At 41.9% G+C, this 14,534-nt stretch overlaps 1 protein-coding gene across 1 annotated transcript in view; it reads left to right on the forward strand.

The window, feature by feature from the left end:
- The window catches only part of ripk4 (receptor-interacting serine-threonine kinase 4), a 34,731-nt gene that overhangs the window by 16,666 nt on the left and 3,531 nt on the right, over positions 1 to 14,534 (forward strand). The window contains exons 2-7 of the mRNA XM_052015008.1: positions 3,776 to 4,067; positions 4,261 to 4,406; positions 5,559 to 5,608; positions 7,713 to 7,871; positions 10,015 to 10,121; positions 12,785 to 13,049. Of these exons, the coding sequence (XP_051870968.1) occupies positions 3,776 to 4,067; positions 4,261 to 4,406; positions 5,559 to 5,608; positions 7,713 to 7,871; positions 10,015 to 10,121; positions 12,785 to 13,049 (1,019 nt within the window). The remainder of the gene's footprint in view (positions 1 to 3,775; positions 4,068 to 4,260; positions 4,407 to 5,558; positions 5,609 to 7,712; positions 7,872 to 10,014; positions 10,122 to 12,784; positions 13,050 to 14,534) is intronic.

Here is a 14,534-nt window from a genome sequence, read left to right on the forward strand (position 1 = left end):
TGCAGTGAAGAAGGGGCCATTAACATGGGCAAGGAAACTGCATTGATCAAATCATTGGTTATTTACCAAGTATATCCAGTTAACACTGTTAACAGATCTAAACGAGGATGAGGTGCACTTTGTGTGCATAACAGTTTAAGATTAAGCTAATTATTTTAACCCTACAAAACTCATTGGTGATGAGATATGCAAATGAATGGTGGCTTCAGAAGGACTTTATTTATTTATGTGGTTCCTGTACGTATTCTAAGCAAAGCAAAAGCATTCTTGGTGATCCAGTATACCTCACAGAACCCATTGTTGAACTTAGTAAGGATTCGTATGTGCCATGGTCTAGTCTGCTTCAGCCTGAAATACGACTTTGACCCTTGCAGAAAACAGCAGAGCTTAGTTGTGGATTTAAACTCTCCAACCCACAAAGAAGAGTAGATCTCTTATTTTCTTTCAGAATTGGATATCATCTGGAGGAGATTAGCATGACACAAGGGCAAAGCCATGGAAATATTTGAAAACGAGGATGAGAATTTGAAAGCTCTTAAGTAATATTTAACAAAGCCGGATATGTGATAACAGACCAACCATGCACTCAATGAAGCTCAAGGGATTAAACAGACTACTCCAGTTCCTGAAAGGTTGTTTTAATATGCTGGAGTTTTCATCATTGCCATTAAAAGGAAAAGGAAAATTGTAGCTTGACCTTCGAGGTTGGAAACGGGGATGATAATGGAATCCTTATTTCTGTCGTCGTGAAATTTTGGACTGTTTAAAAATTGTAGGAAATGAATGTCATTCAATGTATATAACTTCCATTTAAAACAAGGGTTCTGTATCGAACAGGTATTTAGTTGGGATCTTTAACAGAAAGAAACTAATCCCAGAGCCATTGACAGTAGTGTGATCAAACAAGATTTGATGCTGACTTGCATGCTAAAGCAGATGACCAAAACCTTGTTCAACATGATAAGGGTAGAGAGGATTGGTAAAGAAATTCAGGGTTTAGAGCTTTGGCAGCTGAAGGCATAGCTGCCAGTGGAGGAACAATTAATGTGATGATCAAGAGGGCAGGATTAGAGCAGGTATCCCATTAGGCTGGAGAACAATATGGAAATAGGAAGGAGTAAAACCATGGACAAATTTGAAACCAGTTGAGTAGTTTAAAGCCAAGGCATTGCTTAACTAGGGCAATGTATTCCTGCAAGCACAGGGGACAAAGGTGAACAGGATTTGATGTGAGTTAGGGCTTGGTCAGCAGAGTTCTGGATTACCTTCATTTTACTTAAGAGTAGAACCAGGGAGGGGGGATCAGTAGCCAACTCCAAGGCAACAAAAGGAAGGATGAAGTAAGGCAGTTGAAGACCCCATTCTTGGTAATAAATAGCACATTCATTACTATAATTTGCATGAATTGCAGGAAACCATGCAGCTAATGCATCAAGGGAATGACTTTGACCATATTCCCTTTTTTTTTGGAATGAATAGCTTTGTCAATCTCACAGAACAGATTTGAGGGCAAGATACTGATAGTGTACAGATTTCTGCACTGACACACCCAGTAATGATGAAGGGAGTTTATCAGACTCTCTGCCTCTGGTGCTGAGCTGCAGTTGCTATGAATGTTTTAGTTTAATATGGCAGTCAATGTCTTGGAGGTTTGATGCTCCTCTCTCTGTCTCCAGACAGTTTATTTTTACGTCAGTCACAGTTCTTGCTCTTTCTAAGGGTTCATTGATGAGGGGAATGCGTGTTGTGAAGATAAATAGGAACATAAGTAAAATAAAAAAAATCTGCAGATGCTGTAAATCTGAAATTGAAACAGAAAATGCTGGAAACACTTAGCAGGTCAGACGGCATCGGTGGAAAGAAAAACAGAGTTAATGTTGCAGGTCAGAGAATGGTTTTCAGCCCGAAACATTAACTCTGTTTCTCTTTCAACAGATGCCGCCTGACCTGCTGAGTGTTTCCAGCATTTTCTGTTTTTATTTTATATTAAATAGTGATCTGTTTGTCTTTGCTTGTTTGTGCTAAATGGATCTGAATCCGGAGGGGCAAATGGCAGACATTCTGGCACACATTAGTGTAGCCGTTAGCGTAACGCTATTACAGCACCAGCGACCCGGGTTCAATTCCGGCCTCTGTCTGTAAGGAGTTTGTACGTTCTCCCCGTGTCTGCATGGGTTTCCTCCGGGTGCTCTAGTTTCCTCCCACATTCCGAAGACGTATGGGTTAGGAAGTTGTGGGCATGCTATGTTGGCGTCAGAAGCGTGGCGACACTTGCGGGCTGCCCCCAGCACACTCGACGCAAGAAGATGTATTTCACTGTGTGTTTCGATGTACATGTGACTAATAGATATCTTATCTTAACTTATATTTATCGCTGGTGACCAAAGATGAATCCGTCCCTTTGTACTTCTAGGAGAGCTGTATGCAGCGCTGTGTTTCCACAGGTTTCTCTTAATCCCTTGGACCAGCTCCTTACATGACATTAGCTGCAGGCCACTTTGTGTTGTATTATACCCAAGTAATCAAATTTGGTGTCCAATCCCAGACAGATAGTGTGAGCAACATCTTGGTAGAGTTCAACATTAACCTCCCTTAAAGTGAGCAGAAGTAGCGAGGACCTGATAGTCATTTGGATCTTGGTGGCTCTTCTTTTTATTCTTGTCAACCCCCACCTCCCCACAGTCAATGGTAATAGAACCATTGGTGACTGACAGTCAATATTCCCACACAGGGCCGTGTAAAATAGAGAAGACACCGGTTTGCATAGCTTACCCAGTGAGCATTGGTCACACATGCTGTAGCAGAGAAGTGTTTACACCATTCAAAGTCCAAACTAATACTGGCTTCAGTAAATCCATTCGGATTAATGAATTCTAACCTGGTTACCTTTCCAGTGACCCCCTGCCAGAGAGCTGAACAATGAGGCATGCTCCAAGTCTGGCAGAGGAGTATAGTAGAGGATGTCCAACTTGAGTCTGTTACCACCATTTAATTAACTCATTACCTCCATTTTCTTAACATCTTTTAATATCTAAGCCTTGCTAAGTAGCATAATTAGCTACTGTAAGTTAACTTTTATGGTAAGCAAATGGCCAAATAGTCAAAAGGGAATAGATGGACATGTGAGAGAGAATAACTTGCAGGAATACAGGGAAATTGGGCCAGGGGGAATGGGATTTATGGGATTGCTCTGTTGGGAGCTGACATGAACCTGATTAGCCAAGTGGCTTCCTTCTGCATTGTAATAATTTAGTGAGGAAGAAAAGTTTTGGAAAGAAGTCTCTGTATCTCCACAGGAGCAATATGCTATCTGACCTTACCTCGGAAAGGTCTTATAATTGTTCTTCCTTGTTTTATCAGATGAACTAGTATTTCTTTATTTGTCCTATCTAGTCATTTAACCATCTTTAACACCTCGAGTGGATCAATCCTTAACCTTCAATAATCTAGGGAGTATGTCCATGTTTTTGTGACCTGTTCTTCTCTATTAGAACTTCAGTATCCTTCAGGTCAGTCTGAGCCACATCATCCTTGGAACCAATACCTCCTGTGGGATACTCTATTGAATATCACAGTCCAGGTTAAACTTAAGTCCAAACTAACCAAAACCAGCTAGACCAAAGGAAACTAGTTCACATCAATTTCTATCTGATTTGGAACTTTGGAGTTTAATGCTTTGTCCAAAATAGGTGATTTGTTGCTACGGTGACATGTTTCCACTGTGGCTCTTCTTGATCAAAACCATAGGTTTTTGTTCTCTCTTTTGCATTGATAGGGAGAATGCAGAATTGCTGGAGGAAGCCAAGAAAATGGAGATGGCAAAATTCCGTTATGTACTCCCAGTTTACGGGATCTGCAAAGATCCAGTGGGACTAGTCATGGAGTACATGGAGACCGGTTCACTGGAAAAATTGCTGGCTTCAGAAATATTACCCTGGGAACTGCGCTTCCGTATCATTCATGAGACGGCAGTGGGCATGAACTTCCTTCACTGTATGTCCCCGCCACTATTGCATTTGGATCTAAAGCCTGCAAATATACTGCTGGATGCACACCATCATGTCAAGGTAAGTGATGAGACCCTATCAGATTTGATTGAATTGCTTGCTTTTGCTTTTTGCCTACATTTACCATACAGGCTCTTTCTGGGTAACCCAATCCCATTCATGCCTGATGAAGGATTGCCGTGCGTCTCATTCACTGTTTATGAAATCTAGAGGTAGCTTGCTTTGCAGTACATTAATCTCTTTCTCTGTATAGATCTCAGACTTTGGGTTGGCACGATGGAATGGATTGTCTAACTCGCAGGACATCAGCATAGATGGTTTCTGTGGTACAATCGCATATCTACCCCCAGAACGTCTGCGGCAGAAGAGGGTTTCCGATATTAAGCATGATGTATATAGGTTAGACACTTTTATAGAAACTTGCATAACGCTTGTGGGTAACAAAAAATGGATGTCAGTGCTGGCATCTTGTGTCAGATTCATCTTTTTGTTCTGGTTGTGGGTGAGCTGAGCACTTATTCTACAGTGATCTCCTATACATGGCCACTGCAAATAAAAGGCTATTTAAGTAAATCCTGACTTTCCACTGATCTGTTCATAGTCTCACTAAATTTCAGCATAAATTTCCCTAAATTTTTCTCAACAGGTTAGGGAGTCATTATTGATTAACTGGGAGATGCCATTTTAGTTTGAGATTATATATTGACAATACTTTATTATTGTGACAGAGGTGGGATGGATTGTATGACAGTCTATATGGCAAACTAAGTCAATTTACTCAGTAAACAAAGTCTACATAAAGATAAGGAAAAATGATATACTACACTCCTCCCTATAACAGCAGACTAATTTCTCCAGAAAAATGCACGAGGTGAAGAACCGTTATGAGTACAGGTCCTCCCCGGATTACGAACGTGTGACTTATGGTCACCCCATACATACGAATGAGCATTTGAGAGACCAGTGGGGTGGACTTGCTATCTGCTGTGGGGCTGCAGGCATCTTCTGCCATGTGGGAACGGGGCATTACCACATGTCTTCTCTCTCCCCCACCCCTCCACCCCAAACCCACCTCCCAAGCCACAACATTCGGGGGCTGGGTTGAGCCGAGCAGAGTTGGGAGCGCTGAGCAGACTCATTCACCCATCCAGTGAGACTAGTTGGCAGCCGCTCTTCAACTTTCCCATTACAGCTGTTTCTGTGATCCTCTCCCACACCGTTTTTGTTCATTTCCGACTTACAAACAGTTCGGGTTACGAACAGTTCTTGGGAATAGAACCTTGTTATAACCTGTAAATTATGCGCTTAAAGTCCATCTTGGACACATAGTGGCTTGGTTGATAAGATATTACCCAATTACTTCCACTTTTTCTGGTGAAATTTAAAGAGTGCACATTTGTCTTGTTTGTGCTTATCGATATTTTGTGGTGTGCTGTTGCAGTCTGGTCAAAAATGGATCCTCCTCGATGCTTGTAAATTAACGCCAGATTCTTCTTCGACAGTCCTATGTATTTCAAACAGTTGTCCAATCATTTCCTTTCCTTGTTGCAGTTTTTCCATTGTCATCTGGGGGATTTTAACGCAGAAGAAGCCCTTTGCAGGTATGTATTGTGGGTGTTTCCCATCACCACAGGCATCTCTGAGCATGAAGGAGCCTTTAATTCACCCACGCAGTTCCTCTTTATAAAAATAAAGATAATTAAGTAACCCATATTATTCAACATCCTATAAAGACAGATTGCCAACTTTGAGCTTTATGTCAATAAACCTTTTCTCATGACCTCAGTGCTATGAGCAATGGCCCTTCTATTCTTTCCATTAGTTTAGGAAGGTTAGATATTCTTGCCTTTACTCTGACTCCTTTGGGTTCCCACTTTTTGACAATAATCTCTGCATTCAGTCCTTTGCTTATATTTATAACACAGAACCTAGAGCAATTCAACACAGGAACAGGCCCTTCGGCCCATTATGTCTGTGCCGACCATGATGCCAAATTAAACTAAACCTATTTGCCTGCACATGATCCATATACCTCCATTCCCTGCATGTTCATCTCTACTCCATTAGCTACCCTCAGTGTGCACACAACCTTCATTTCCTCTTGCAATACTTTTTTGATGTCATTTACTAGTTTCCTCAGATCTGGATGGCTTCACTTTTGGTTCTGATTTTATAATTGAGCAGGTTATTGAATCACTCAAGAGTCCGTTAATGTGGATATGGTTCAGAAGCTAGAAGCAGGTTTCCTGTTAGTTGAGTTTTCATCACAATTTGAAAAACTTCCTGCTCATTATCCTTCTGTGCCATCCCATAGATCGAGCTTGTCAACTTTCATAACCAGTTCACATCAAAATGGAAATGTGGGAAGCATAAGTTTCAGAGAAAATTAATGGGGGAATGGGATTGTTCTGTGAGCAGGCATAGACCAGATGGGCTGAATGTCCTCCTATATTATAAGGAAATATGGAAAAGTACTGCCTGACCTGCTGAGTATTCCCAGCACATGTGTTACCACTCTACAGCAGAGTCACTGCATTGTTGTTGCTATGTCAGGGTGGTGTCGTTGTCCTTCAGCGGAGTCACTACATTGCTGCTACCACACTCGTGCCACCACACTACGGTGGTGTCATTGCTCTGTAGTGGAGTCACCACACTGCAGTAGCTTTTCATTGAATCACTACACCTTAATATTGGGGACATGAAGGAGTAGCATAACAAAAGCAGCACATGGGATTAAGAGCACCGCTCCTACAATGAATGTACAGTGAATTCCAAGACAGATAGATTGAGCCCAAGCAACTTGTTCTGTGTTATGAATTCTCTAATTTTTCGTGAAGTGCTAACAATATACTTTACGTTGGAAAGGTCCGTAGTTCACAAGCTCATCTACAAGTTCCCAGCACTCGCCTTTGCCAAATCCACCCCTATTCCACATCAATTGACATCCTTAAGCTCACAATCATCTTTTATCTCAAATAGAATTCTCATTTCTATTTCGTTGCTGAAGACCCAGCAACCACCCTCCTCAAGCACCACTAAAACATTTCTCCTGCATCTTTACCTCCTTCCTTCCCACCATCCAGGAATCTTGATGTCCTTTCCAGATAACACAGGGACTTACTTCTACTTTTTCCCATTTATTGAGTCCTTTAAACATTTGCTGTTCATTATGTGGTCTCCTCTACTTGGAAGTCAAATGCAGGTTGGGTGACCATTATAAGAAACATAGCCCTGACCCAAGCTTACGGATGACTGTCACATTACCTCTTGTTCCCACTTCACCTCTATGCCCCTTGCCTCCTAATCAGATCAACTTAAGTTCAAGTATCAGCACCTCTTCGTCTGACTCTGTACATTCTGGATTTGCATTGAATTCAGCAATTGCAGACAAGGATTCTGCTGCATTTATTTGCACCTGCCGTAGAACCATATTTTATTTCTTTACTTACCTTTTACCATCCTTTTTATCTTGCATCATTATCTCTTTTGTTGTTTAATCTTTCCTGTCTTCCAAAAAAGCTTCCCTTTTGTTCTTCCCTCCCCTCCCCCACCTCTCTGCCTCTTAAAACTAACTTTATCTCTAACTTTTCCCAGTTCTGATGAAAGGCTAACTGTTTCTCTGCCTTGTGTCCTGCTGAAGGTTTCTGGCATTTTCTGCTTTTATTTCGGATTACTTGCCTACTAATATTGCCTTTCAATTTTCAGCTGAAACAAACATTCTGCACATCATGGTCAAAGTGGTCAGTGGACTTCGTCCTGAGTTATCGGCAATTCCAAAGCCTAGGCCACCAGCGTGTAAGAGATTGTTAAAGCTGATGCAACAATGCTGGAAGGAGGCCCCCAGTGACCGCCCGACATTTCAAGGTAAAATTTGCTTTCAGCTGTGTATTTGTGTCCTTCACAGCAATACGTTGCATGCAGAATAAACATGGGACAGGCAATGAAAATCAAAAATGACGGAAATCTGAAATAAAGACTGAAAATTGCATAAAAATTGACTTTTTTTGTTCTAAGTGTGTTCTTTCTAGTAAAACTTGTGTTTTATTTATGTTTTTCTTGCGAATGCTGCTAATATGATACTATGTGCCTGTGATGCTGCTGCAAGCAAGTTTTTCATTGCACCTGTGTGTACATGTACTTGTGCATATGACAATAAACTCGACTTTGACTTTTGAAAATGCAGGAAACACTCAGTCTGTCAGACAGCATTACTCATAAGGGTCTCTGACCTGAAACACTAACTCTTTCCACAGATGCTGCCTGATTTGCTGAGTATTTCAAGTATTTTTGTCTTTCATATGGTGGAGGGAATCCCCTCCACACTAGTGTGCAGAATCAGAGCGATTTATAGCACAGAAGGAAGCTACTTGGTCCCATGTTTCGATGCTAGGTGAGAAAGTTATCCCACTTCCCAAAACCACGATGGTGATCACAAGCTGGGAATGAATTAAAACAAGAGTCAGCTCTTTGCTGTAGTAGTGCCTTGTTTCACTGCCAAACTCTCAGCTACTGTCTGTGAGCCAGATTCACTAATGACAATAATGGACAGTTTTGTACCCTGATGAGTCCCATCCAGGTGAGCACTGAGTCTTTATAGTGTTCCTGGTCCTGGGTCTGAACACTCACAGGTATGTCACCCCTGTACTTTAAGAAAGGCGTCCACTTGGGATGCTCATTGATCTGCTGGCAGCCTGGTGCAAATCTCTGTCCCCCGCTGGTGTTCTCTTGTTAATGAGTCACAGCTCAGCCTGTGAGAGCTAGTGTTGGGTGGGCAGGGGGGGTGTTGAGAGGTGTGGCTACTCAGCACTGAGGTGTGAGGCTCAGAGCTATGCCCTGGCTGGCACAAAGAGTTTAGGCCATCATTGAGGACTGTCAGTGTTTACACACAACCCAGATTGGTAGATTGGTAAATTGGTTTATTATTGTCACATGTACCAGGGTACAGTGAAAAACTTGTCTTGCAAACCGTCCATGGAGATCAATTCATTACAACAGTGCATTGAGGTAGTACAAGATAAAACAATAACAGAGAGCAGAATAAAAGTGCTCAGTGCAGAGACAGTGCAGTGCAGGTAGACAGGAAGGTGCAAGGTCACAACGAGGTAGATTGTGAGGTCAAGAGTCCATCTCATCGTACAAGGGAACCATTCAATAGTCTTATAACAGCAGGATAGAAGCTGTCCTTGAGCCTGATGGTACGTGCTTTCAGGCTTTTGTATTTTAAGGGGTCCTGATCACCTCCTGTTGGGTGTGATGGAAGCTGTTGTCTTCCTCTTCTCTTTGTTTGGCTGCACAGCTCTCCCCAGTCCAGAGGTTACCAAGGAATCTCTGGGTGGGGGAGGGCTGTGAAGCCAAACATAGAAAACGGGATGGTAGTTCTCATCACCTCCAACAGGAGGTGAAGGGAGAGACAGTACGACCTGGGTGGTCTGTGACCACACAGAGAAGGTGCTGCCAATCCCCAGCAATGGCCCAGCCCTGAGCCACACACATCAGTGCTGACTGGCCTCTCTGCTTGCCCCAGCCTGCACACAGGCAGCATCATCACACCGAGCAGTAGGGTGATTCATTGCTTGATTGCACCAGGTTCCTGGTACAACAGCATGAAGCCACAGGGAGTTCCCAATACCGCACTGTTGTCAGTATTGTATGTCTCTCTTTCCCTATAATGGTGTAGTGGCTACTTTAACCCTGATTCCTATAGTGCTCTCATTCCTGGGAATGCATCTTGAACATCTCGTTCATCTTGAACGAGGCACTAGTGTATTGTGAACTTGTGCCAAATAGGAAGTGAAATGCAATTGATGAGTGCATGCTTGTGTGTTCAAAGTAATTTGCCCAAGTGAAAAGTACACACCACCCATTGTCCCATTCTACATCCTTGAATAACCCCCTTGATTTCTCCCTTTTAACCATATCAGTATAATTAGTAAGTGTTTTAAACTAAATGCTTAAAGATTCAATGTTGTAATAAAGACTAATGATACAATTAATTTTATTTTGAAAGAAATCACGTCAGAAACAGAAGAACTTAGCACCAAGCCACAAGAAATAGTGCAAGAGAAACCAGAACAGTCTTTGGTTTCTGGCCAAACAGATGAAGCAACCAGAAAGGTAAAGCTTACTTAAACCTCTGCTGTAAATGGGTATTTGAAACCAGTTAGAATGGCTCATAAAAGCAACTTCTGAGATTATGTTCTTAGGTCTTGATGGTGCAACTTGACAGCAATCCCAGCACGTATTAACCTGGACTGGAAAATGCCACTTCTTGTTTAGACAAGTGACTAGAGGCAGCCTGTATGCAATGAGTAACTCATTAATAGCTGAGATCATCAATGACTGATTGACTTGATGAAGCTTTTTGAATTTCAGAACAAATTGTCGGCTTCCTCTCATTCCCATGTTTTTCTCTTTACTCGAATATTATTTACAAGAGAGTCTGGACAGATTCATACTTGTGTCAAGTAATGCTTAGGATTGGGAATTTTTTTTCCTCCACCCAGAGTAAGCAAGCTTACTAACATGGACATTTAATGTTCAATTTAATAGTTGAAAATACTCAACTCTTTATGTGTACCAGTTACTGTCAAAATCTGAAGTACTACAACAGGTCAGTCAGATGTAATGAAGGGAAGAGATGCTTTGTCGTTAAACAAAGTACCTCAGTTGTGAAATTCCTCTCTAGACACTAGCACTACTTGGTGTGAGAATATGAGCTGTTGGTTACGCTCTTGGTTCCATTGATCTTGGCAAAATGTTTGTAAGTCAGACCAACTGTAACACATGGTCAGGGCTAGTATCCAAGGACTAAATGTTCCTCATCTATGAAACCTCCATGAACTGCTATATCGGAGGAGAATAGCACCACTCTCTTCATCCACCATGAAAATTGGGAGAAGATCTGGATCCCAAATTTTGTCCTTGCTTACATGAAATAGAAATAACACAAGGGCTGAAGAAAAACATAGACCATCGAACAGTATAGCACAGGAACAGGCCCTTCGGCCCACGATGTCTGTACTGAACACCATGTCAAATTAAACTTATCCCTCCTGCCTGCACATGATCCAATATCCCTCTATTCCCAGCAGATTCATGTGCCTATCTAAAAACCTCTTAAATCCAACTATCGTATCCTCACCTGGATCCACCCATCATCTGCTAGCTCTTGCTCCACCCCTTCCCTCCACCTTTTTACACCGGCTATCTCCCCTCTATCCTTCAATCCAGATGAAAGGTCTCGACCCGAAATGTCGACTGTCTATTTCCCTCCATAGATGCTGCCTGATCCGTTGAGTTCCTTGAACCTTTTGTGTGTTACATAAAGCCTTGCTGACTGTCCCTAATTAGCCCATGTTCTTTGAACTGTGAGTAAATCCTATCCTTAAGGATCCTCCCCAAGAGGCAAGTAGAAATAACAATGTGAATCCTACTTCTTTTTGGGTTGCAAGGTTAATATCTGCCATGCAAGATCTTGGCCGAAAATGGGTGCTCTGGGAAGGGCCACTCTTGACTTTAGTTAAAACATCACTGGAATTAAGGTTTGACTAAATTGTGAAACTGGCATTGTGATTCTTCTGTTGCACTAAGAAATGCTCAGTAATTATTTGTGTTGTTAGACCTGTTTCTTCCCTTGATTTCCTTTTCCTAGTAGCCAAAACAAAAGCTGGTTACTGTGCAGTGAGGGAACACAAGACTCTGTGCTAATAAAATTCTGTTGGATAATTGAATATGTTTAACTGGTTTAGCCAGACAGAAAATAAATCTCCTGATACTCTTTGAAGAAAAGCAGAGAATTTTTCCAGTATTGTGAAAAGCATTTTTTTCTTAAATAAGACCACTAAAATACATTTCTGATTATTTAACTGGTCATCTTATGTGGGATTTTGGTGCGGAGAAAATAACTGCCATTTCCTTACAAGATTGCAGTGATTATATCTGAATAGCAAGCTGTGAAGTCCTTTAGGGACTGTAAGGTTGCCAAGGGTTTCATATAAATGCAAGTTTGCTGGAGGTAATGTGGTTTCATTCAAGTGCTGCCAAGTGTTTCACGGTGTCCTAGTTTGGTTCCCAGTCCTTCAGGATTATCCTGGACTTTTCAGAAATTTAGGAATTGAATCTCTAGCAATCCAAGAGAAAAATCATGGCAGCCTTGGGGGTGGGGGAATGTCATTTTTGTCTTCTGTGATCAGTTCTTTTGAATTATAAAGCAACTGGAGCTCAGGACAAAAGACAGGGATCATCAGCTTAATTCCTATAGTGTTATTTTGCTCTCCAGTTTGAGAAGATTTAGATGGGAAAGTTGGAGGTTGGATGTCACATGATGAATGCACCAGGAACACATTCAATGAGAGTTGACAACCCTGCCTCAGATTGTTCCACCGGACCAGTTGAGGCACATTTGCAGTAGATAACGCCAAAGATTAGCGGACTCCTCAAGGACATGGACAGTGGTGCTCAAACACTACTATGTTACATATGGCAGAAACACGATACAGTTTTAAAGCTTTTATTATGGCTTAGAGGAACAGGAATTCAAAGGAAGAAATAGGTCTAACAACACAAGTACATATTGAACACTATGTAGTCCAGCAGAAGAATTGTAGTCCCAAATCCACTATTTAGTCAAGCATTAATTCCAGTGATAGTTTTATGATATTGATGGGTGGCCCTGCTAAGTGTAATTATTTGCAGAGACAGAGAGAACATAACTATTATACACAGCCAGGCTGACTTTCTTTATGCACAAAATGACTTGGTTCTTATCTTAACTTCAGGGTCCAGCAGTTGAAGTTGAGCAGCCGGTTCAGCAAGGACTGTCCAAGCGGGTGTTCGACAGTGAGGAGTGCAGCCTTTCCCAGCTGCTCTCCCAGTTGGACTCCGGTATCTCCCATGACTTTGAGTCGACTGGCAATGAATGCCCATCGACCGGAGAGATGGCCGACAGCAAAAAGCGTCTGTCGGGCATCTCGTCCATCGACTCTGCCTTCTCATCCCAGGGATCCATATCGTTATCTTTTGGGAAGGAAACCGGAGGAGTTGGTGAGTTTGTTAAATTCTATATTTACGCATAGCCAGCCTTCCTGTGGGTCTTCTATTGCAGTATTCAATATTGGTTTATTTTATCCTTTGAAACTTAAGTTCGAGCCCAGCTTGAACCCAGCGCGGACAGAGTTGATGAGCATGTGGGGAGAATAAGATGGGATTAGCATAGGATTGGTATATATGGACTCGATGGGCTGAATGGCCTATTTCCATGCTGTGTGATTAAAATTCTATAACCATAACCCCAGTTGCTCAAGATTGCATTCCCAAACACATGCAGGAAGCACTGCATTTAAACGCCTTCCAAGGCAAGTCAAGGGATCCAAATACACACTGGCAGAAGGGAGACTGGAGCCCGAGTTAGTGGAAGCTTTAGAGCACTGATATAAGACAAGATAAGATACCTTTATTAGTCACATGTACATCAAAACACACAGTGAAATGCATCTTTTGCAGAGAGTGTTCTGGGGGCAGCCCACAAGTGTCACCACGCTTCCGGCGCCAACATAGCATGCCCACAACTTCCTACAGAATAACGAATGGATTGGGAGAGGGAGATGAAAAGGACACATCTGACTGCATTGCCTGACATCCCAAGGCCCACCTGCGATTATTAACAGAGATGAGGGCTGCTTCCTGGAACTATTTTTCACCTGAGCCAGGACTATGTGTGTTGGCTCAGAAATTGACAATTGGAGGTGAAACAGCGAAATCATTTTGTCCATAAACATGTTATTCCATTATGAAAGCTCACTGATAATAACTGAGTGCTGAAGTTACCTGTTTCTCTTTTCCTCTTCCCATGGCCTATTTGTGGCATCTCAGTGCAACAAGGACTGGAATTGAACCTTTCGGCATGTTTTACTCAGTCCCACTCCCTGAAGTACATTTGCTCATAAAGCCATCCTGGGTGCTTAAGCTGCAATGTGAATGAATCTAAAGGGTAGAAATTATTTGTCCCTGTAGCTACCTACCAGGGCAAACTTGGTATTTGCAGGAAATCTGTTTTGGCAAACACGGATACCGTTATCAAGAGTTTGGCTCTTGCAAATTTCTTTGCACAATGCACAGTGTGGGCATCAGGCCAAAGGGCAACACTCAATGTGACTTTGCAAAGAACAGCCTGCCACTTTGCACCGTACAGTTGAAAATGCTTCTAAGTTGCTGTTGTTATTTTGTCATAGCAACAATCTCTATCATTAAACCTTTGCCCTATAACCAAATGGACTCCTACCATCTGAAATAGCTATGGAATGTTAAGTTACTGTGGTTTTCCAAATTCATTATCAGTTAAAACCTTGATCATATAATTCACATCTTTAATCTGGAAGTTTAATGTTTTTATAGTATATTGCTGCACATATGGTTTCAAAAGAATTGCATGATTTTTTCCACCCAGTAATTGCCAATGAATGGGATATTCATCTCCTTGCTAACTTTTCTACCTTCCACTTTTAAAATGGTATGTTTGTGGTGCACTTG

This window comes from Pristis pectinata, chromosome 4, assembly GCF_009764475.1.
Source record: "Pristis pectinata isolate sPriPec2 chromosome 4, sPriPec2.1.pri, whole genome shotgun sequence".
Classification (NCBI taxonomy): Eukaryota; Metazoa; Chordata; class Chondrichthyes; order Rhinopristiformes; family Pristidae; genus Pristis; species Pristis pectinata.